This window comes from Athene noctua, chromosome 4 (assembly GCF_965140245.1).
Source record: "Athene noctua chromosome 4, bAthNoc1.hap1.1, whole genome shotgun sequence".
Lineage (NCBI taxonomy): Eukaryota > Metazoa > Chordata > Aves > Strigiformes > Strigidae > Athene > Athene noctua.
In genome coordinates, this window is record NC_134040.1 from 62,304,706 (window position 1) to 62,328,368 (window position 23,663).

At 40.3% G+C, this 23,663-nt stretch overlaps 1 protein-coding gene across 1 annotated transcript in view; it reads right to left on the bottom strand.

The window, feature by feature from the left end:
- Positions 1–673: 673 nt before the first annotated feature.
- Positions 674–23,663, bottom strand: part of BMPR1B (bone morphogenetic protein receptor type 1B) — a 78,140-nt gene continuing 55,150 nt past the window's right edge. The window contains exons 3-11 of the mRNA XM_074905550.1: positions 21,918–22,020; positions 20,834–20,936; positions 14,385–14,481; positions 13,459–13,597; positions 8,305–8,497; positions 7,575–7,872; positions 5,086–5,261; positions 3,592–3,722; positions 674–988 (exon numbers count right to left, since the gene is read on the bottom strand). Of these exons, the coding sequence (XP_074761651.1) occupies positions 863–988; positions 3,592–3,722; positions 5,086–5,261; positions 7,575–7,872; positions 8,305–8,497; positions 13,459–13,597; positions 14,385–14,481; positions 20,834–20,936; positions 21,918–22,020 (1,366 nt within the window). The 3' untranslated portion in view covers positions 674–862. The remainder of the gene's footprint in view (positions 989–3,591; positions 3,723–5,085; positions 5,262–7,574; positions 7,873–8,304; positions 8,498–13,458; positions 13,598–14,384; positions 14,482–20,833; positions 20,937–21,917; positions 22,021–23,663) is intronic.

Below are 23,663 nucleotides of genomic sequence, written 5' to 3' on the forward strand. Positions count from 1 at the left end.
TCCACTCACAAAATACTTTATTTTGCAGTGGGGGGAAAAGAAAACAAAACAAAAAAAGAAACCAAGAAAAGGGGCACTTGTTTATCATCCCGGCACCATACCCATCAGATTTCCTGGAAACACAAAGAGCTTCTTCACACAAATCACACTGAACCATATTCATATGGCTCCCAATTATGGTAAGCATGACCTCCCCTAGGACAGGCCATCTATGGGAACCTGGCTGCCTCTGCTAACGATGGCAGGGATGTAACCGGGCTCCATCTCACACGTGCAGAGCCATGGAAAGTCATCTCCACAGGTAGGCAGCTTTTAAGATGGTTTCCATTACAGCTCCTCTGAGCTGCACAGACCCACTTGCCTTGTTTTTTTAAATGCTGGAGTGCAACAGTCTCTTTATTAATGAAAAAGTTGCTTTGCTTTCATTTTCAGCACAGTTTCCTCCAATTTTTTAAATGTAACACTATACATCTTTTTTACTTCTAACCAAAAGTTTTATTCTCATAAAATTTAAAGCCGTATCTTTTTAAACAATCAAAATAATAATAATAACAATAATAATAATAAAATAGTAAGTGGCTTTCACGGAAAGCAACATGCATAATCTTAAACCAGTTACTTAAACTGTATTTCCCCGTGTAAACAAGGGCAGACAAGCCTCTTTCAATCTTGTATGTCAAAATTCAGCTGATTTTTGCAAAGGATAGTCTCCTCAAAAGCTGTCAAACAAACTTACAGTTGCTCTTAAGCATGACTGCATTCAAGGTACTTATTAGTGAAGACTTTTGATACCTCTTCAGGACTCTGCCTGCACGAGAAAGTCTGTTTCCATGGGCCATCACGAGAGCTGTCCCTGGCCAAGTCAGAGTTTAATGTCCTGCGACTCTGACATTTTGGCAAGTGTTTTCTTGACCCGCAGGGCTGTGAGTCGGGAGGCGGGGTTGTGAGCCCAGCACTCCATCATCAGCTTCCCCATCTGCCGTAGGCACTGCAGAGAGAAATGGGAGAGAAAGTCCCACCTGAGTCAGTGGAAGAGGAGACTTCAGTTGGTGGCAATGCCAAAAAAACGAAGGGAAAAGGTCTTTTCTGAGGGCAGCCAAAATAAAGACAACATGCTGGCTAATATAATTTTTCAAGAGCTTTTGTTTTCTGTATATTAAGGAGAGTTCTCCAAACATGGCAGTTAGTCTTACAATTTATGACAAGCTTTAGTCTAGATTTGGCTGTACACTCTGCAAAAGCACTCTTATTTCCCCTTCCTCAAACCCGCGCCACCTGACTCACACAAGTGTGGCTCTGTACAGCCAGCCCTCTGTTGTACAAATTCAGTAAAATTAATTCTCTTCAGCCAGTGACCAGCCCCTGTGGTACAGCCCTGCCTGAGCATGCACCCACGGCTCCTGCCCAGCTGCCTGCAAGCACCCGTCTTGGCTCTGCCCTGTCTTGCTCCATCCCCTGCTTGCTTCTGAAACAGCCAGACCCTCCTCCGGCTGCCAGCAACAACTCTCTTGCTGACAACATCTCAGTGTTGCCTTTGCCATCCTGGAAAAGGAGCATACATCCCTGCTTGCGTGTACCACCTTCTTCCAAACATAAAGCATCACATAAGTCCCCACAGCCGGGTGATGACCCCATCAGCGTATGGATTTACACTGCCTGAAAATTTGCTTGCTACAATAGGGAAAGAAGTTCTCCATCTCATCCAACTTGCTGTCTGTTTTCATGAGGCTCCTGGCCCAGAAGCAGTGCAGACCCTGAAAGGCATTTAGCATAAACCCCACCAGGAGTGCCCAGACCAGGCTAATACATTTCAGGTTAATGAGGATTTTTATAAATGCTTTTTGGTGCTACACAAAGGTTTATGCACTAACAAATTTGCCTCTCATCGCTATATTGCCTGAAATGGGATTACTGATGACGCTAACCAATTAATCAAGAACAGTTATTTCACAGAATCACAAGATCATGCAGTCCAATCGTTAACCTAACACTGACAGTTCCCAACTACACCATATCCCTCAGCGCTATGTCAACTCAACTCTTAAACACCTCCAGGGATGGGGACTCCACCACCTCCCTGGGCAGCCCATTCCAACGCCTAACAACCCCTTCTGGAAAGAAATGCTTCCTAATATCTAGTCTAAACCTTCCCTGATGCAACTTGAGGCCATTCCCTCTTGTCCTATCACTTGTTACTTGGTTCGAGAGCTTGGTTCCCCAGCTCTCTGCAACCTCCTTTCAGGGAGTTGCAGAGGTCTTTTCAATGAGCCTCCTTGATACGTGTGGTAGCAGAACAAACGCACACGGTATGCCACCACACAAAAGCCCTTCCTAGGGTCAATACTAACAGTGCTTCCGCCAGTGTTTCCACTTTCAGTTCGAAGGCTCAGAGGGATTTGGGTAGGGAGAGGATGAGGCAGATGAGTCTTGGTTAGATCTTCCCACACTGGCTATTGCACAAGCCCTAGAGCCTCACAGGGAGGTTGTTTTCTTTTTCCCACACATTCCCAAATTGCCTACATGTCATGCCACCTAAATCTTTCATCTACCCACAAAATATTCATCTACACACTGCTATTCCCAAATGGGAGATGTCTTCAGTGACTGTAGAAAACTTTATAGCATTAAACTGTGACAATTAACATGATTAATGACCCTCCTCCAGAGCAGTCAGAAGGTTTGCCTGCAGTACCTCAACTGTTTGTCTCCAATCCCACGAGCACAACTTTCCTTCATTACAGATGCTCAGCAGGGAGAGTTCTGATTCTCCCTCAGCCCTCTCACCTCCTCCTTTTATACTGGAAAGCATTTTCTGGACCCAACATCTCCTCTGAAAGGCCACATTTGTAGCCCTCTGCTAAAATGTGAAGAGGTACATGAGCACTGTTTTCTGTAAGATGTAAAGGTGTGAACAATTGGTGCTCCTTCGTGCAGCCAAGCTACTGTGGTCACTACTATTGCACATCAATAACGTAAGAGTGAAACTTAGTATGTTGTGCTCATATTAGCATAAAATCACAGTAAAATTGTGTTTCCAAGCCTGCACACCTGTGATCACAGAAAAGCTGTATGCTCATTTCATTTGAAAGAGCCATTTCCCTCTTAAAAAAAAAAAAAAAAAAAAAAAGGAAAAAGGTTGGCATTACAGCCCACACATCAGTACATGCTTAAGTATCTGCCAATACACCAACTACACTGCCACTGCACTATACACTACACACTACAAAATAATTTCTCTTTCAAAATTTTTGGCTAGCTACTGATTTAATGCTGTTAATGCCTGGAACAGAAAGCATAATGAGTGCAAGAGGGAAACAGAGAGACTAGGAAGGTCTGAGCACAGCCTGCTATCACTGTGGGATCTGGTAGGCAGCACATGAGGAACCTGCTTGCACATATTGTAGGCTATGGCCCCTGGGGCTCTGAAACCTTCAGCAGGGCTATCTGGGAAGGTCACACTCCTTCCTGAACCCTGTTGCACCATGACTGGTGCTAGTAACAGTGGTAGCTCCTTCTCACTCAACATGACGATTCAACCTCACTCACTCGCTCTGATCAAAAGCACAGGCTGCATTTTAAAAGGGACGATACCTCATCACTGCTCCATCTGTTGGGAAACGAAGGGCGTAGTCTCTTGATGCACACAATCTCCCTCATGTCCTCATATGAGGGGTCACTGGGCACAAGGTCATGGTACGGAAGCTGGTATTCCTCAACTATTCCTGAAAGAAGCAATTAGTTCCCCATCACTTGCAGAAGACACCTTCCACTACCCTCTTCCCCTCTCATTTTATAACTTATTGACCATAGTGTTTAACACTTAGCTGTACTTCTCCTTAAAGGGACTTCCCTGCCCTAGAAGTTTATTCCACAGTCAACTTCCAATGTAACCACTGCTGTGCAAAGGCTGGCCAGGTATCTTAATCTGAAAGTGTAGTTACTTGTCAGGTGAGACAGTTTTTATTCACTGCTGTCCAGTCCAGCAATCTCCAGTAAATTATCATAGAAAGAACTATTAGCATAGGGCTCATATCAGAGAAATTTGGCAGAGAATTAACCTTGAATTAGGTCTCCTCCTTATCAGTGGACCTGGTATATATTAAAGGGTATTTCTGTGCCGTTTCAGAACATGGCAAGGTACCATTCTTTGTGCGCAGCAACAATGAAAACAGTATTATAAATTTTACGTTGCATCACTGCAATAAACTTTACCAGTTTGTAAACAAAGGAATCACATTGCTCATCAGTGAAATTCAGCTCCTCTAGGGTAAGCATGGAGCAAGCATTCAGCACAATACTGCAGGCTTTAAAGACCCATAAAGTCTGGTGAAGGTAGTGTAGACCCAAGAGAGACATGCTCTACTCTTACTTGCCACCAATCTGGCATGTAACCTCTGCCAAGTCATTTCTATGCATTTAAGTTTCCTCAGTGGCAAAATAGAGGTAATAACACCGATCATTTCTGCCCTACACGCAAAAAGCACAGGTAGCCTATGTGTACAAGGATGAATCTATGCCCTGAGTCTGCAGCTGGCTGCATTGCTTTATCTTTGCTGTCCTCACACTTGAATGCCTGATATCAGAAGGAAATGAAGCACATCACTTGTATGACAATGATGTAATAAGTGTCACTTTGTTCTGGGGGGTTTTTTCTACCTGTCTTGTAAACAAAATATTTATTTTAAATAGTGGCACAGCATACCCCCAAACTGTTGTCCTCCTTCTATTTAACTCTAAAACTCAAAGAAATTACTATTTTCTTTCTGCTAAAATAGCTGAATACCCCTAGTCCCGCAAAAATGTGTTGCCATTGGAAAAGGCCCCCAAATGAGTTCCATATTCCTTGTTTAGTGCAGGCACCCACTGCCTTCAAATGAGCCATTAAAATACAGTCTAAATCTCTGCCGTTGAAATAGCACTGACTGATGCTTTAAAATAAGTTTCAACAAGAGAGTTACTTGTATGGTTTATCCACATTTTTTTATTACATTAAAAACAATTAACCAGGGAAAAGTATGTAATGTAAGATTTGGGTTATAAATGGGGTTCACTGACACAATTAAAAGTGATCTCCCAGCTCTTTACCTCCTGAAACGCATCTCCTTGCTATCTCCCAGAGGATGAGTCCAAAACTGTACATATCAGCCATGATGTATGACTGAAAGTGATTTCTATTCAAGCTTTCATCCAACACCTCAGGAGGCATATAGCGTTTTGTTCCTACACGGGTATTTGGAGGTATGTCTACCTCGTTTGTGTCACTAAAAGAAAAAGAAGGGGGGAAAAAAGGCATCAAGCATACAATAAAGTGGCTTGAAAATAAAGCAATTTAGATGGGAGAAGTAGTAAATTCACACCACATCCACTCTCAAACAAGGTCAAAAGTAATGCATAATCTTAATGGAACAATTCCTACAAGGAAAGCCTCTTGGTGTGAAGGCAAGCCTCCTTAAAAGGCTGACCCGCCTGAGGCTATGTTAAACATTCAAATGCAGAATCACAGTGGAGATAGGACTCAACAGGGATGCTGTAACATTTTTTAGATTTCATTAGCATTATCCTGAGCTCTAATGCTGGTGATAACAATCAAATCTTCATTAAATGCTGTTTTCTTAACATACTCCACCACCTAATGCTTTAGTCTTAGCAATTAAGGGAGGACACTAAATAGCTGGGGCAGTATCACTTAGCTGTTGCAAAACAGATCTGCAAGGAACACAAATCTAACCATTTTTTGTGCATGCATTATGTTTGATCTTTCCCAACCTTTACACATCAAGACGTGCAAACACACAGACATAAATCCGTGTAAAAAAATCTAACCAAATGTGTCACACCACACACACTGATCAGAAGAGACATCTAACAGGAAGCAAATTCCCATTAATTATGTGACTGGATTTTTTTTTTTTTTTTAAATTCAGCTGGATCAGTGTTAGTGTTTTTGAAAGTTTAATATATGGCATATATTGTGATTTGCTCAGCAAAGTCTGTTTCCCCTTCGTCACCCTCAAAATGTAAACATTTTAAATGTGATAGATACAAGAAAATCTCACAGAATAATTATAAAACTTTTTCTGTAATTTTCTTCCCCTACAGCAATTTTCTTCACCTACAGTTATGAAAATGACAAAAAAAAAGATGAGCGTGAGGTACAGCCAGCCACCTACACAGCCATTAAATCATACACGTATTGGTGGAATTTCTGTATACCTCCAAGAATGTAACATAAATCTAGTGACCTGAACCATCTTGCAATATTTCAAATAAAATGAGAAATGCAGGTAATTTACTAAATTCATTAGCTACAGCAGACCACACCCCTTTCAACTATTTTTTTCTGTTTCTGGTCATTGCCTGAGAAATGCTGTCTAAGGAAAGATTCAGTATGAAAAACAAGCCAAGTCTGTAATGTAAATTCCATTTGGACTGTGACAAAAACGTATTTCACTTTCTTTTACAGCAACACTTGGTAGTTCTTAGTTCTTCTCAGTTCATACCTAAGCAGTGTGTTGCTCTGTACTTGTCAGGCAAGGTACACCTGCAAAGGGTGAATTTCTTCCCTGAAACTTTTACAGCAAATAGTATATTTCCAAGTTGTTGTTTTCTAGGCCCCTATCCCTCAAAGTAAAAATATTTCCTTTTCATCTCCTACAGAAAGGTCAGGATCGTAAAGGAAAAGCCTCACCAAGAAACCTGGTAGAAGGGTGAGTGGTGAGAAGAGCACATAAAGACTGCCTTTCCTTACACTCTGAATAATTTCAGATCAAGATTTGTACAGAATTCTTAAAATTCTTTCTGATACTTCAGGGAGTGCAAGGTTTCAAAGCTGACCTCTGAAACAGAAACCTTCAGCCTATGTCCACATTTCTGTGCACAGAAAAATTAGAGACTTCATCACACACATCTCCACCAACAGGACCACTGCCAAGAGCTCGAGCTCCTTTTGAACGCAGCTGTCAGGCAGCAACGACTCCTTTACAAATCCCAGGAGTGAGTAAGTCCTACTTGTCTGCTCCAAGTTGTTTAAACACACAACCATTTTTTTAAAATCAAATTTAAAAGCCATTTCAAAAATCAAATCTGTACTTTGGCAATTTGATTTGTAGGAAATTAAACAAAAGGCAGTCCAAATGGTGTGCTTTTCAATAAATCCCAATTAGTAACTTGTGAAAATGATTAGTATTATTCTGTATAAGTTGTGAATGCATTATCTTGGGATCAGGCAAGCTGAAAGCTTCAGTGACAAGTTCATGGACATGACTTAAACCTGTCAGTGCTACATCCTTTTAATATGTGATAGCAATACTTAAGGTTGCTATTGAGGGCAAAGTGATGAAAACTGAACCTTTATGCAAATGCAACTAATGTGTTTGATAAATAAAAAGCGACTATTTCTACACCTGCATTATATGTTTATGAGACATTCTCACCCACACAGATAGCCCCATTTCGTATAGGATGAAAGGTATGCACATACACTGCAGATGCTTACTCACACGTGGCACACTCACTCAGTCCACAACTAAATCAGCGTTTGCCAACTCTCCCTCACCCTCCTCACTTCTACTCACCTGATAAATTTAACAGCCAAGCCTAAATCTGCTATACAGCAGGTGCCATTCTTTTTCACCAGGATATTCTTACTTTTTAAGTCACGGTGGGCAATAGCAGGTTTGCCCTGAGTACTGAAGATCTCAGTGTGCAGGTGGCACAAGCCACTAACGGAGGAGTAAGCCAGTTTTAGCATGGCTTTTGTGTCCAAGGTAGTAGATTTTAGATAATCATAAAGTGAGCCATTCTCATGGTAGTCGGTGATGAGATACAGCTGGGTCCAAGACCCTGTACCCTTAATGTCTGCAGCAATGAACCCTGTAAAAAACAGATTATTTTCAAATTAATACTTCTCAGGGCTTTTTTTTTGACTGCTCAGAACTCTGGGCTGTCATCCACTTCAACAGTTTTACTTTAATAACATTTAATTTCTTTCATCTAACTTCTATGCAACTATGTCCAACCTCTAGCCTTTAACATCTTTTCAGAAAGCCCAGATATGGAAATACATATGGCAGAAACAGACAGGTGATGTTTGGAGTAACAGCCCCCAAAGCCCATTATTTTTTAACTTTTATTTACGTTGCAGTAATCCTTGAAACATCTTTCTTTTGAAAAGGGCTGGATGGCTAATTGCAGAGCACAGCAGGTAACAGCACATAGGAAAGAGCATCAGACAACAGCAAATACAAAATTATTAAACTTAAGAAACCGGTACACCATGAAACAATTCTCTTTCATTTCACTCACCAAGAATATTTTCATGCCTCATCAGGACAGTCTGGTAGATTTCTGTTTCTCTGAACCAGCTGGCCTCCTCCGTGGTAAAAAACACTTTCACGGCTACCTTTTCACCGCGCCACTTTCCCATCCAGACTTCTCCATACCGACCTTTTCCGATCTGCTTTACCATCTGAATTTGTTTTGCAATGGTCCTTTGAACCTGTAAAATGCCAAGATGGGTGGATACAACTTCCTCCGCAAAAACCTTCTGCATTAACCTCCCTCCTTCTGTGCCTCCTTCCCATGCAGCAAGCCCAAGGGAAAGGGGAACAAGCAGTCATTGTGATGTGGATTTCAGCAAAGCTCCACAATGTGGATGCTCCCCTTTTCCCCAGGACACAGTGCCAGTGAGGCCATTCCTGCCACCATGAAGAAGCCTTTCCATACATTCACAAAATGCACCGTGGCCTCTTGCAAAAGTAAATCAGTCTGTGTGAAGGAAACATTTTAACTACTGACCTTGAAATTTTGATTTTCCTGTGGGAGGTCACCACTTTGTGATTTTTTTTTTTTTGTTATTTTTGGAAAAGCTTTTTCAGAAAACACTCCTGGCCACCCCAACCCAAATCAAATTCCAAAGGGCAAGGTAACACATTTTTAATTAAAACAGGGATGTTTGTTATATACTCAACACTGTTGAGACTCAGGGCTATGGTTCACAAGAGCCAAAAACATATCAGTGCTCCAAAACTAGCAAAATTACTGAGAGCAGCTTCCTATCACCTTCCTTGAAAATCCCATGACTAATAATTTCAAAATACAAATTTGGTGTTAAGAACTTCAACCACTACTTACACAGCTAGAACCCAAGTGCCTACATTAATAATTATCATTACATAGTAATAAGAATTAACAAAATTTTTTTCCAATGATATGGAAGTACAGATTTAAATTTGCCCTTTCTAGTGTCCATACCAGCTTTGTCAGTGGCTGTACTGTGAACTGATGCTGAAGTTAAACCATTTGTGCAGCTGTAGCATCAGATCAAGGTACTTGACAGCATTTCAGAGACCCTTCATAAGGATGGCAGACACCACGTAGCAGAGGGACTGATTCTATATTTAACAAGCTTTTATAACTAAAAAAAATCTTGGACAAATGGAGACTAATATATTCTTATCAGACTGGAGCATGTCTGCAGATCACATATTTCTAAAAGTTCAAAAATAAAAACTGAAGTAGATACTGCAACACAACATGGTTGACTCAGACTCACCCTAGTATAACAAAAGATTAAAATGTCACCCTCTTGTGCTTCATTGTTGCCAGTTCAATCCACAGATAATAATTTTTGGTTTGGTAGGATTTTACAAGATTTTGAAAGAAAATAACTTTATAGTCTCCAATGCAACAATTCCACTGCAGCATAAATGTATGTCCAAAGATGAACTCAAAACCCATTAGGTAAGGTCCACCATCATTTTGTACATAAATTACTGGTTTCATATTAGGCAATTTAAAGAAGAAAAACATACAGTGACATTTATGCAAAGCTATTTCAAAAGTCCCAGCTTGCTGCTTCTGACATTTAAACAGAATTCCATTTTTTCCAGCCCTGCAATGTATTATTAGGCTTCCAAGATGGTGGCTTCAGTACCATTATTTTTCATTAACATCAGTGAATGCCAAGAACAGACATTAGCCTTAATTCTTAAAATTTATTTATTCTCTTTTCTGTTCTCATATAGTGATTGAACAATAGTTATATTACATTGGAATTTTGCTGTAACATTTTGTAATGTCATTTTAGCATTGTTGCTTTCTATTTTGCCCATTTTAAAAATGCATCCTGAACAATAATGCAGTTATATCAAATAACTTAATTTGTGTAAATATATGTAATGGCATCATAAAGTACATGGAATTATTGTACTTAATCATGAAAAGTTCCTTATTAAATTACATTAAGAAAATGAAAAACACATTTCTGTTATGTGTTTTCAGGTGGCAGAATACTATGTGAAGGGTCCTAACCTGGTTTCCTCTTGCTAGAACAGGTCAAACGATTTCCTATGAACAATTTGCTTTATTTTAAGGAATTTAGCCCTTTTCTGGATCATAAACTGATTATGATTTCTAAAACAAATTGGTTAATCAAAATTGTTGGATGAACTGATTTCATAAGCATGCTGAATGATGTGCTCATGTGAATTATTTATACTAAGTGGGTTGGGTTTTTTTATTTCTTTTCAAGACCATATATTTTGCTACTTGAGCTCCATGAGCAGGTTACTTTGCTTCCTCTCCCTGACTGGAATCAATCCAATTACCAACTATTTCTACTTTCTGCATTCTATTTTTCTGATGTTCAGCTAAATGTGTTCAACTATTGCAGATGAAAATTCAGACAAGCCAACCTTTTGTACCTTGAATGTTTTGAACACAGAACTTCATACTTATGGCTGGGATGTAGTCCCATGAAGAGCAAAATTAATTGGAAGAGGAATTAGGATTAAAATAGTGAAAAGTTAGAGAACAAACTGTAATTCAGCAAACTCTTCATACAGACCACTGAAATGAATGTCCTCAGCATCTAATCTCCTTCCCTGATTTTGCATGTGGATTCATGGGGGAAATAGCTTCCTTCACTTCTTGCTCTGTCAAGGACAATGGGGTTCTCCTTGCTTGCTGTGCACCTCAGTTTGTTGGCTTAAACCCTTTATTTACAACTTAATGTATTTTTTTCTTGGTTTAGAATTTGATTGGCAGCATTTGATCTGCAGCAAGCTTTTTCCGTCAGAGGTACAAACAGGTCAGGAGAAAGAACACTCGCTGAACGTCAAAGTATTGATAAAATCTTGCTTAATGTCTGGTTTTGGTATACTATTTGTACCCATGAGAATAAATGTTCTGCACAGAAGGAAAACATTACTGTTTAGCATGAAGTGACATTTTGTAATAAATTTGCAGCTTACTTTCCTGAAATAATAACTTTGGGTGTTTCAGTCTTTGCATAAGAAATAATACAGTTAAAAACAAACTCTTCCACAATAAAGTCTAGAATATTATTGCCAGGCACTTTCAATATACTTGTTTCAAGCATGGGCCCAGAGGTATTAATCTGTGTATTTCTAGTGAGCCTGTAGTGGTTGTAGCTGTCTGGGAAATGCAGCAAACATCTATTACCAAGTGCAAGATTCATTATAGCTCTCATTTTTCTTCTCTTCCAAAGAAAATCACTACTTAAAGGGAAAGTCTGGGAAACTAATGTATGCATTTTTGTAGGCAGAGAGGGGAAAAGAGTGTCTTCAGGAAGAACATGTGGTCCAGTGGCTGCAAATTCTCCAGGCTCAAGAGGGGAGAGAGGAGGACTGGCAGAAGACAGATCAGTTTCTGCTTCACAGAGCACCGTCACAGCTCTGAGAGCCACTGAGCAACGACCCAGTTGGGATGCCACCTCGGCCATTACAACAGTTAATTTTATCAGAAGTTAATTTTTCTGTCCACCACAAGAGTAGACCTGGGGACGCCAGTAAGACCATAGATCCCATCTTCAACCAGCTCACTGGGGCAGAGGAAGGCATAAAGCACAAGTCAGCCAGTGCCGCTGCAGCTTTTTTGTCTCAAGGGCATCCTGGGATGAAGTACCAAGCCATGCACTGTTATGAGATGCCCCAGGGCATCTGCTACACACATGGGCTGCTGGAAACACATCTTCTCAGAGAACAAGCAAGTTCCTTATTCCTTGTGTCTGATCTAAATTATTATATTATTTCCGAAACTGTAATGAGTAGGAGCACCCAAGTGCAGACCAAGACCTTGATGTGGCAGGTGTTATGCAGAAGGGCAAAGCAAAAAAAGCAAAAACTCACAATTCAATCAATTGGAAGCACTCACCTCACTAGGAATGGTCCTAAATTGTAAGCATGATTCCTCCCTTTCCATGGCTGCTAGAGGGGCACTGGTATGGGATATGACAGAGATTTCTTAAAGCCTAGAGCTATATGATGGAGCTTCTCTCAAAAGAGAAAAATTACCATGGGATTTTCATGCTCAGCACCAGTCACAGCACCTGCTTGGCAGCTTGGCTTTTTTTCTCAATAGCTATGTTAATTGTCAGAAAATTGAACTTTTTAAAAAAGTCAGTACTTTATTTAAATGGGACTCTAAACACTTACTCCTCTCAGAACAAATTGCATTTAGTCAGATTGTCACTTACCACTCAGCCTGTTGCTTCATTTTAAGGAATTATAAAACTTCCCGTTGTATTTCTTCTTTAAGGTGTAGAAAAAAGATGTGTGGATAAAAACCAGATAGATGGTATATAGTACTTGGAAACTGGACAACATCTACAGTAATAGGATCGCTACAAACTAATAGGCCTGGGAGACAAGAGGGACATATCATCTCTGAAAAGTTAAAATTAAATTTAATTCATTTTCTCAGAGGCAGTACTTTATATAACTAACCTGGCTTTTCTTTTTCTTTTTTTTTTTTTTTTTTTTCAGTGCTAAAAAGCAATGATGATCCCCAGAAACAAAATCCCCTGGTGAGCAGAACTGTTTTGCCACAGAAGGTAAAATTTCTGCCTAATCAGCAGGTGAGCTCTGGGGGCTCAGTCATCCTGGACTCAGTTCAGAAATAATCAGAAACTCTATCCCTGTACCTTTAACCTTTGAGATTGCCACACTACAAAGGAAAATAATTCGCACTTGACTTCTGAATGCAAAGTGAAGTCTACACATGAAAAGGTACTAGGTTTGATAAATTGCAGTTCCCTTTACATACAGATGATGCATCAGTGTTTGAAATGCTAACGTGTGTTGCACATAAAAAGCAAGAAAATAAGATCAACAGTCCAGATGCTGTCCTGTACAGTGGGGTAAATCCCGATGAATTTCTGTGAGCTCTGTTAGCCTGTGCTTACCCTATGGTATCTAAAAGAAGAAATGAGCTGAGGTAAAAAAACAGCTTTTTTGTCTTAGTCTACAAGAAAAGAAAGTCTCCTGCTTCTAAAGCAGCTGTTCTCCAGCTTAACTCCTTGTCAGTTCTGAGAGAGAAAAAAAATCTAAAAGAACAACTGAGGACGTATAAATATAATTTCTTGCGCCTCATTTTTGTCTTCTCCCCCTACTCATTTTTGCCTTTAAAACTTGCATTAAAATAATATTGCTTCCTTACCAGGAGAGGGAGCCCGGAGCCACTCCCTGAGCTTTGGGACTGCTCGATCAAATCCTTCAGGGACTCTCCAGGGGGAATGTAGGTCTCATCCTGCTCCAGCCCGATGCTGTAGCGAGGCCTCGTCTCTTGGCGTTTGTATCTGCCGTTTTACATGAAAGTGAAATTAACTCTGAATACCATGGACACACGCACAATGAATAATGCACATCGTCCTTCGCATTTGCTTCATTTATAGACACAGCTTCCTCTGCTTCCCTGAGGAATACGCTGGACTCACTGCCCAAAATTTTCTATTTTAGTTTTAGCTGTCTTCAGCTTCAAAAGTCTAAGTATAAAACTCAAAGACTGTGCAATCTGGTGTAACCTTACAAAGCAACCAAGTGATTTTTTTTTTCAGAAACTTAAATATGTTCAAAATACAGACCAAGTAAATAATTTTATTTTACTGACTGCCATAGGTCTTTTAGGAGCCAGAGGAAGTAAGGTCATGGGATCTGGAACTATTTAAAAAGCCTGACAAATTATTTAAACATAATGTATGTAGATTATGATAACTTTCTAGACATACTTACATTCCTGTATCCCTCAATTTTTTATGATCAGTTCTTCACCACATAAACACATTTAGAAGACTTAGGTTTATTTACTCTATATAAAATTTGGCCTGTGGCTTTCTTAGACTCAGTAAAGAATAATCTGTGCTTCTACTTGAATGTTTTTTTTAGGATGTTGAGCAAAAGATGCTATATGAAATACATCACACAGGTATACCTGTAACTAGCGTGAATAAAACACACTTCTTTCCTCATCATAAAATCACAGTTTATCTTTTATTTTTTTAAGGTCCATTTCAATTTTTAAAAATTCTTAAGTCTATAAAGAGTTGGGAGGAACATTAACAAGCTGGTAAAGTATTCTTTATTTACCTGAAGTAGCAGAATATGATAATAAGCACCAGAAGTATACTGCAAACAGTGACCGAGATTAGCAGGGCCTTATGGTGAATGTTTCCTTCAGCAAAGTCTGGAGTTAAAAACAAAGAAGGTGGAAAATTTGGAAAGGAAGGTGGTGCAAAGTCAGTATCAAAAGACACACACACACACACACACACACACACACCCCTTAAAAAGTGCAGTGAGCACAAGTTCATTTTCTTTCTTTTTTACTGAAGTCCTCTGCAAGGTACTCCTGGATTCCCCAGGCATTTTGTGCACCTCCTCTTTGGCCCTCACTGACCAGGGCAGCACCAGCACCTCCAAAAGCCTGTTTGAGTTTTCAGCCCTCACTCAGGCAAAATATCACCTTGATTTGCAATTTGGCTCAGAATGAAAAATCAATTAAGACCCGTTGCTCTCTGTCTTAACCTAAGTCATCAGCCAGAGCATACAAAAATTACTGCCTCTACCTTAAATCACTCTTATTAAGTAGCATCTTATCTAGCAGTCAATATTAAAAAAAAAAAAAATTAAAAAAAAAAATTGCATTTGTCCTAGGAGGGAAGACAGAGTGAACCATCCAACCCCCAAGAAGGCAGGCCACTAGAGGCCTTGAAGTTTTATTTCCATCACAGCAGAATGATCTGCCTCTTGGATCCTGTTTTAAACACCTGAGCAGGAAATTTTCCCCTCCATTCCCTCTATAGCAGCCCTGTGTGCCAGCAAGTCCTTCCTATGCTGGTGGGCAATACTGTACTTTCAGCAGCTATTCTATAAAACACTTTGCAAATGAAATGTGTCAAATAACTTGTAGAAAATGCCGTTGTGTAAAAACTAGTAAAATGTTTCAGTCAATCTTTGCATTGGAGACCCATATTTTCCTTTAAAGCGTACCATTAATCTTCAAATGTGTATTCTCAACTCAGGCAAGCAAATCTGACCTTCATGCATGCTCCTCTGCTGAAAAACAAAGAAACCAAGCACTGTTCTTCTTTAACCTCTCCTACCCCCTGAAGTCTCAAAATTATGGTATTCAGCATGCAGACACACACACTCCCTCTCAAAGTTATTAGCTGGTATAATGCAAATGAGGACTACGTTGTCTGAAGCTCTCCCAGCCTTGCTGTCTTGCATCTTTCATGATAATGCCCAACACATCGTAAAATGCAAGAAATCTATCTGTATCGACTCATCCTGGAACAGTGCTATTACGTTTCAGATTTACAAGGGTAATGAGACAAGGAGATTCCTAAGGGGCTCTTGGTTTACTGTCAGGCTCTTTTATTTTAAAGATCCAGTTTCTCCACCTGTTTTTGTCCCCAAACTATTTCTTTCCTTCCCCTTTCCACTACAAACAGAGATTACCAACCAACACACCTTTTGATCACACTGGTCATGTTTTAACCTGCCATTACCTGCTCCGGGAGCATTAACAATGTAAACACTCAAGGCACGGCTGATGCCTTTGAAAGGGGACACTGACACGATGTCTATCAGGAAAACATTGGAGCCTATCATTCTCCCTGCCACAGCAGATTTCTACCTGGCCTGCCACTCCAAGAGGGCTGTGAGCTGAAACCGAGAATCCACCGGGGAATCCAGACCCCTCCATGAAGGCGATGGCTGCTCTGTAGGGCTAAGGGCTCTAGTTCGTGCTTTGTAAGCAGGCTGTGTTGGCCAGCCATTTCCCTCTAAAACGTGTGGTTTGTAACATTTTAAGATGTTGCAGCCCATCAGCTGAGGAGAGGATAAACAGAACACACAGACTTATAGTGGGATTTTTATACATTGGAGAAACCTGGATACCCATCCGCAGCAAGGGTTTTCCCACTTCACAGAATAAACTGCAGTGGAAGTTGAGCTTTTGTGATTAGCAGTAATGAATGTTGATGCCAGACACAGAGGCAGCAATTCAGACCTTGCTCAAGCTTGTGTCAGAGACCAAAGCCACACAAATCTGCACATTTACATAGACACCAAGTGTTGCACTACCAGAACTTGTAAAGCACCCACTGTTCATGCTGCCTGTGTGTGTCTGAGTACATACATTTGGGAGAGGGATGATAAAAATGCTGAAATCTTAATCAAATTTTGATCATTTTATATAGTCCAAGCCCTGTGCTTAATGTTTCTAATGGGCTTCTCCCATTCAGAAAAATAAATAAATGCCGTTTGACCTTCCTAGAAGCCAGAGGCATTTTGGAAGTGCCGTGTATCTCTCAAACTTCAGACCCCAACATTGCAAGATTTTTTAGTACCTGAATGCAATTATGTGAAGCAAGTGCAAGGAAAACATGCAAGACAAAGGAATGTGCCTTGATCTCCGTGCTGGGAGCGGCTGATGCAGACTGCAGCAGCAGCGATGCTTACACTCTTGCACTAGGTGATGTCCCCTATGCTGGCAGTGTCAGCTAACATAGCTTTAGCAGTGGTTCACTATGCACAGCACGGGCATACAACTGTCTCCCACAGCAGAGAATAACTTCCATATGTCTTTATATTTATTTGGCTATGTATGACGAGAAGCAATACCGACAGTAAGTGAGCTATTGTCTCACCTTTCAAATACTTCCTGCATTTTCAAAGCATTTTGGCAGAATTCATTTGCTTGCTCACTTGAGGACTTCATAAACCTGCTGGCATGTGGACAATGCAAGATTAAAAGCATGCCCTCATTCTTACACCAGCAATGTCTGTTCTGCTGAACTGAGCCAGGCTGGTGGTGTTGGAGACCCAAATCTTTTCTCCTCCTACAGCCCATGCTGTTCCCTACAGAGCAGCAAGACAAACCTCCCTTTCCCTGAACCATTTCTGGCACCTCCTTGACCAGGTGGAGGGATGGGACAGCTCAGCTATGAGCTCACTTAATCACTGGTTCGTGGGCTCTGTGTTTTGATATAGCGCTGAGGGATATGGTGTAGTTGGGAACAGTCAGTGTTAGATTAATGGGTTGGACTGGATGATCTACAAGGTCCTTTCCGACCTTGATGATTCTGTGATTCTGAGATTCTGAGTTGAAGACTGTGGTGGGTACCAGTCGGTGCCAGTTTGCATGATGGAGATACACTGCCCTTTAAGAAGGCTGGTGTTGTGCTTTTTAGTGTTACGTTACTTGGCAACTACAACATGCCAAGCAGCAGGGTTATGAGAATAAGCAGTAGCTTCCACGGAGGCAGCAGTGAGTGATTACCAGGAGCACAGTGGAGGGAGCGCAGAACAAACACGTGGTAGGTTTGGGAAGCTTTTTCACATACCTCAGCTGGCTGATAATAGCGAAGCCCAGCAAACAGCATGTTAACAGTTTTATATTGCACAAAAACAGTGGTGCTTGCCGGTGTCAGTGGTGAGCAGCACAGAAAGGGAGAGATAGCAACAAAAGGAGGGTCTTCGGTGATACCAAGCCACGTCTAAGTTATCCTCCTGTGATTTCCCCCTCCTCCATCACTCGTTCCCCTCACTCTGCTATCCGTGGGACCATGCTGAGGGATGGATTGAAAACACCACCCAGCAGGTTCAAGGGAGAAGTCAGCATATCAAAGGGAGAGGAGGTTCTCCCTCCCCAGTTCACAATGTTACGGTTATCCAAGTAAAGGCTGCAGTGAAATCCGAGGCGTGGAGACTATGTGCACACATCAAACCCATCATTCCTCCAATCATTTTCTTGCCCATTCATCACTAGCTCTACAGGCTGGGAGCCAGACACGGTGGCACCACCACTTCTGCTTATATAGGCTCTAAATCAGTAAAGGCATATTTCCCCTTTCGACCGGTCTCAGCCTGCACTTTTGCTGGGATTTCCAGGAATATCTTTTATTGTTTAAAGCAGAGGTGTTGTATCAGACCCAATTATGACTCTCATTTCCTTAATAAGACAGATGTACAGCTGGACGAGGAATTCATGTTTTCTCTGAGTATTTTACCCTGATAGTTCTGTACTGAGATGAGCTCAAAATTTAGGCTTAGCTGTTGTTTCAACTTAGGCATAGTTGTTGTTTCTTCCATCTTGCTTAACAAGCTTTGCTTTGACCAGTGTTAATTTTTCTAGCTCCCACTTTCATGTACGTGGTACGCCTTTCTTTTCACGGGGCAGGGCAGGTAAAATCCACTTTCCAGCACATGTCAGGTCTGAAAAAGCACTCTGAGAACACAAGTCGCTTGTCTTTGTAGATGTTACCTTGATGCATAGGTTAATTTGCAGTTCAGCGGCCTCTGACCTGCAGCTGGATGCTCTCCCTAGACTCTGTTTCCCATGAGATATGACCTCAGACGTAAGTTCATCAGAAGCCAAATTTCTGCTTGCTTTTTTTTAAATGCTGAGGAACACACATATTTTTTCATGGAATCCTGGAGGTCAGAAGGTTGTTCCTAGAAGCTTGTTTTTAAGTTCATTTTCCCTTCCTTTGTACTTACAGTTTATGTTAAATTTTATATATAATTCTAACAGTACTCAGTCAATCACAACCTAATCTAAATGTTTCCAACAGGAACAATGATCAGAGCCATAGTAATGGACACTGGCAGATGTGTGTATTTGTATACAGTGTTTGTACCTGGTTGCGGTGAGGATCTACAGTTCAAACTATGGCTTTCCTCTGAGTGTTCATACTAGGACACAGCAACGACAAATTAAAACAGGCCTGGCACCAAGAACAACATATTTACTGAAGGGTTTAATAAAGGTGCTGACCTCAGCCCTGTCCAGCCATATTTAATGAAGCAGCTCCTGAAATCTATTTCCACAATATACTATCAGGATACCAGTAGTGCGAGAGCTTATTTCAAACAAAAGTCTTCAGAATATGTTGAGTGAAAACATTGCCTTTTGTTTGTTATGCTAAAATAGACAACTTTGCAACACCGAGCAGCTAAAATCCTGTTCCAGCTCTATGAATTTTTTTCTTTCAACAAATATTCTCTCTACTATTTAATTGGTCTGCTACCACTGTGCCCAAGTGATGCTTTATTTACCCCATATACACACAGAGCAAAACCAACATCGACCCAAACAACTTCTGCCACAACCAAAAGCGAGGTTTATTGCTTTCTGTATGACCAGCAGATAGTGTTGCCAAACAACTAAAATCTTAAAGAGGCAGATGTCTAGTGTTAGGCATTGATTCAGTATTTTAAAGTAGTTTTAATGTAGAATAAACTCAGTAAGCAGCAAGAAGAAATCATGGCAGTATTTTCCAAACTGAAATTATATTTATTGATGTATTAAGTGAGTGTGAACAAATATTTACTTCCTTTTGGAACTTCTCTCTCAGTCCAAAGAACTTTTTAAAATTAAAAAAACAACAAAGTAGTACATAACTCTTATGTTGGAAGTCAGAATTTTACGAGGTTTCACTGACTTAATGGCTTGCTAGTAAACAGTGAAATATTTACATATTACTCTCCATAGGCCTGATTCTGCAGCCCATCTGTGCAGAATTTCATAGGCATGAAGGGAACAGCTTATATGGGTGAAGGCTTTCTCTGAGCATGCATTTGTGTAAGTATTTGCTGTTTGTGTAATTAAGAGTGCATTTGCACACTGATCTGGATCTTCAATACAGAATGCCACAAATACAGATTCTCCTGCAACCTTGAACAGACTCTTCCAAACTAAACTCAATGCTGACCACTACAAATTTTGGTTGTTGCTGCCAATGCCAAGCGTTTATCAAGGATGAATTACACGTACTTAAGAATATATTTCTACAAAATGTATTCTGCAACATCCACCCAAAATAGTTTTACCAACTTTTAGCAAGTGACGTTCAAACAAACAAACAAAAAACTAAAAACTTGCCCCAGAATCTACTAAGTTAATACATGTCCATTTCTTCTCAAATAACAAATTAAAAAAAATTTGTCCGTGCATGACTTCTTATTTACATTCTCTTTTCAGCCTCATTTTTCAAGTAGAAAATCCACTTTAGTGACTAATTATTGTCCTAGTGCTGGATTATCAGGTCTTTTAAATGAGAAAAGCTTAATGGACTTCAGTCAACTTGAACTAACTGATTATATACTGGAACCCTGGTCCCAGATGTGCATGGAGTTATGAACAACAGAAATGCACATTGCAGGGACTAGAAAGAGGATTCAATTTTATTATCGGGCTAAAAACCTACACAGCAAGAGGCGTCCTTTGGCAGGACTAACCTAAGTCTTTGGGATGATCACTGATAGCCAGCAGGTCTGTGCTACAACAACACCGTGCGACTAATGCATCTGGTGCTCACTGCATGCATGCAATGGAATGATAGCAAGTATCAGCAACCACAGGTCAAGGCACCACTCCCCATATGACCAATAAGAATTCAGCAATACTGTTTAATGCAATTTATCTCTCTAATCACATGCAGTTGGGAGGGGGTGCTTTGTTTCTTCCTAAGGCACAAAGAGCAACAGCAGGAAAAAATCAGTTTAGGACTGGATTTACTTCCCCTTACCACGATTTTTCAGTGGTGGCAGCGTAGGGTGAAGGTGTTTGTTACAGTAATCTTGGCCTGTGCAACATTCAATAGATCTTCTTTGGTGTGGAATAGGAGTGTCCTGCAATAAACAATTTGATAGAAAGCAACAAATTATCTGTATTGCAAACGTACACTGTCGTTCTGGCACTTGAGAGAAAGATGTGCTTGTTAGCTGGATTGCAGTCTGTAACAGATTTCTAGGACGTGTGGAGCAAAGATTTCTGCTACTAAGCATATCCAACAACATTTCATCTAGCTAATTAAGAGATTAATTCACCACTAATGTATTTCTATCAGTGCCCTAGTGCTACAAGGGACCGATTGACTCTAATGGTGCAAGACACTACTGTGAAAGTCACATACATCCATCCACCAGTTAGGCTTATATTACAAGAATAAGTTAATGTGGGTATTCAAAACAGTTTAGCCAGAATCATATAGGAACGGCTGTGTGGACTAATTTAGCTGCTGCTTCGGCTCTTATGGGAAGCTGGGTAAAATACCTTCCATGGACCTTGATGGTTAGACTGTTCCTGTGCTCATGTGAAGTCATTTATGGTTAATATTAGGAAAGGCAAACACTTTTAGAACCTCCTTGCTCCATTGCCCATACCCTTTCCATTTCTGCAATGAGATTTTCTCTCCATCAGGTGATCACTGTACTCAGAGTGAATTTCTGGAACCAGAAATCCAAAACCAAAGTGCAACTGCATGTAAGACATTAAGGTTACTGTGGTCCATCAAATAACATCCTAACTAACTTTAGCTACCACGGAGACTTCAGAAATTAGATGGCATTTTTCTAAATTCAAACTTCCTCTGAGCAGGAGTATTACTAGTAACAGCAGTGCCAAAACCAAAAACCCAAGTTGTTGTTAGGAGCAGTTATAATATCACCATTTGGAGACATAAATGCACTCCCCTCGGCAATCAATGCAGAGGAACCATCTGCCAAATGAACAGAAGTGAAAAACATGGACATAGTAATGTCTGTTGAGTGCACTTCAATTGGAAGCTATCAAAAAGCCAAGTGACACTCTGGCAGCAAATGCTTTCTTACCCGACACTGGAAGTCTGAGCCCTCTAATCCAAGACATCCCTTGGTGACCAAATGTCCACCAGACTCATCTTCTTCTATTATGGTGAAGCAGTAGCCATCAGTGCTGAGAATTGGAAAGAATGAATCAGGAAAAGGCTCTGAAGTGAAAAATGTGCTGCTGAATATAGTTTTAATTTTGTTCCTTGCAAGGCAAATCTGCCGTTAACAAATCGAGGTACTAAGGCAGGCTGGAAGACAGGCTCCCAAGGCAACCTCCTGCAATGCAGTCCAACAGCCGACAGTGCTGTGGACCAGCTCTTGCACACACAAAGAAGGCTCTGCCTTGGAGTTGACACACTTACCTTTCCAATATGTCACAGCTATAAACCCCACTAGCAAACATCTCAATTCTCTGCTTATGGTCCTAAGTGCATTAGGACTTTGGAGACCTATATAAATGCAAGCATCAGTGCTACAGCAGGCCTGCCTTGTGCGTGGAACAAGGCATGGATATTTGCACCATGGTAGCGACCTGAAGAAAGAAACATTTTTGAGATACTAAACATAAAATATTATTAAGAGTGATTTGTGATTCCTGTTGTAACCATATTACAAACTGCAACACTCTTGTATACGAGTCCTTGAGTTATCATCAACACCCTTCATAACTGTTTACTTGGGTTACAAGCCTAAAGTGATCCATAACGCTTCCGTTTACAAGAATGTGCACCAGGGAAGACAAGTATACTAACAGATGGCTAGATGGTGGTGGTGATAAATGTCCTTCCTCGATGAAGGTCAAATGCCTGAAAGCTATGAAAAGAAGGGGAGGAGGGCACAAAAAGTGTGGCTGCATTTTACTGAGACTGCTGTACATTAATTTCTCAGCACTCTGAGGGAGATACATAACGTGTAAGAAACACAAATTGACTGATTTGCAGGAAGAGGATCCAAAAATAAAGAAAAAACTCTTTAATATAAGACATTTAAGTCACAAAAATAAAATATTCTGTTATTTCTTCAGGAAAATAACACTGGTTATTATGTGCAATGAGTATTTTTCAGAAGAGAAGAAACAAACTCAGTTAAAACAAGGAAATAAAAAGAAAAAAGGATTAGAAAATTTAAACACAGCAAAATTTCAGATGATTTGCTCCTTACTTGAATGAAAGAAGAGTCTAACAGAGCAATAAGAGCAAAGGCAATGAAGATGGAGGAAACGAGGCACAGTTACACATATAAGAGATAAACACAATTTGTAAGTATTAGCTACACAGCAGAGAGATGCTGGATAGGATCATGTCAAACATTTGCTGTGGCATATTTTTATATTAGTCGTTCCGGGTCTAGCCACAGTAAGCTTATTACTTCAAATAACAATCTATCACGTGTTATTGACTTCTGGATTTGAAATGTAACCAGTTGCATGTTACAAATAACTTTCTCGGAGAAGCAAGCGATGACTTCTACCTTTCTTCGACATTGTGCATACAAGTAAGGCAAAGGAGACAGTAACCCTTTTGGGCAACAACCACCGTGATTTCATTGCTTAAGCTTAAAAGATAGAAACAATAGGATTGCCAAGAAGAGAGACTGTAAGGAATCCATTAGAGTAGAATATTACATTAGATTTGATTTTATTTGTTTGCATGGTGCCTTTGATTCAAAGTAATGAGTAAGTTTAACCCAGGGGACAGAGCAACAAAACAATAAATTGCAATCAACTGAAACACAAAAATGAACTCCACAGCTAACAGTCCCCAGTAA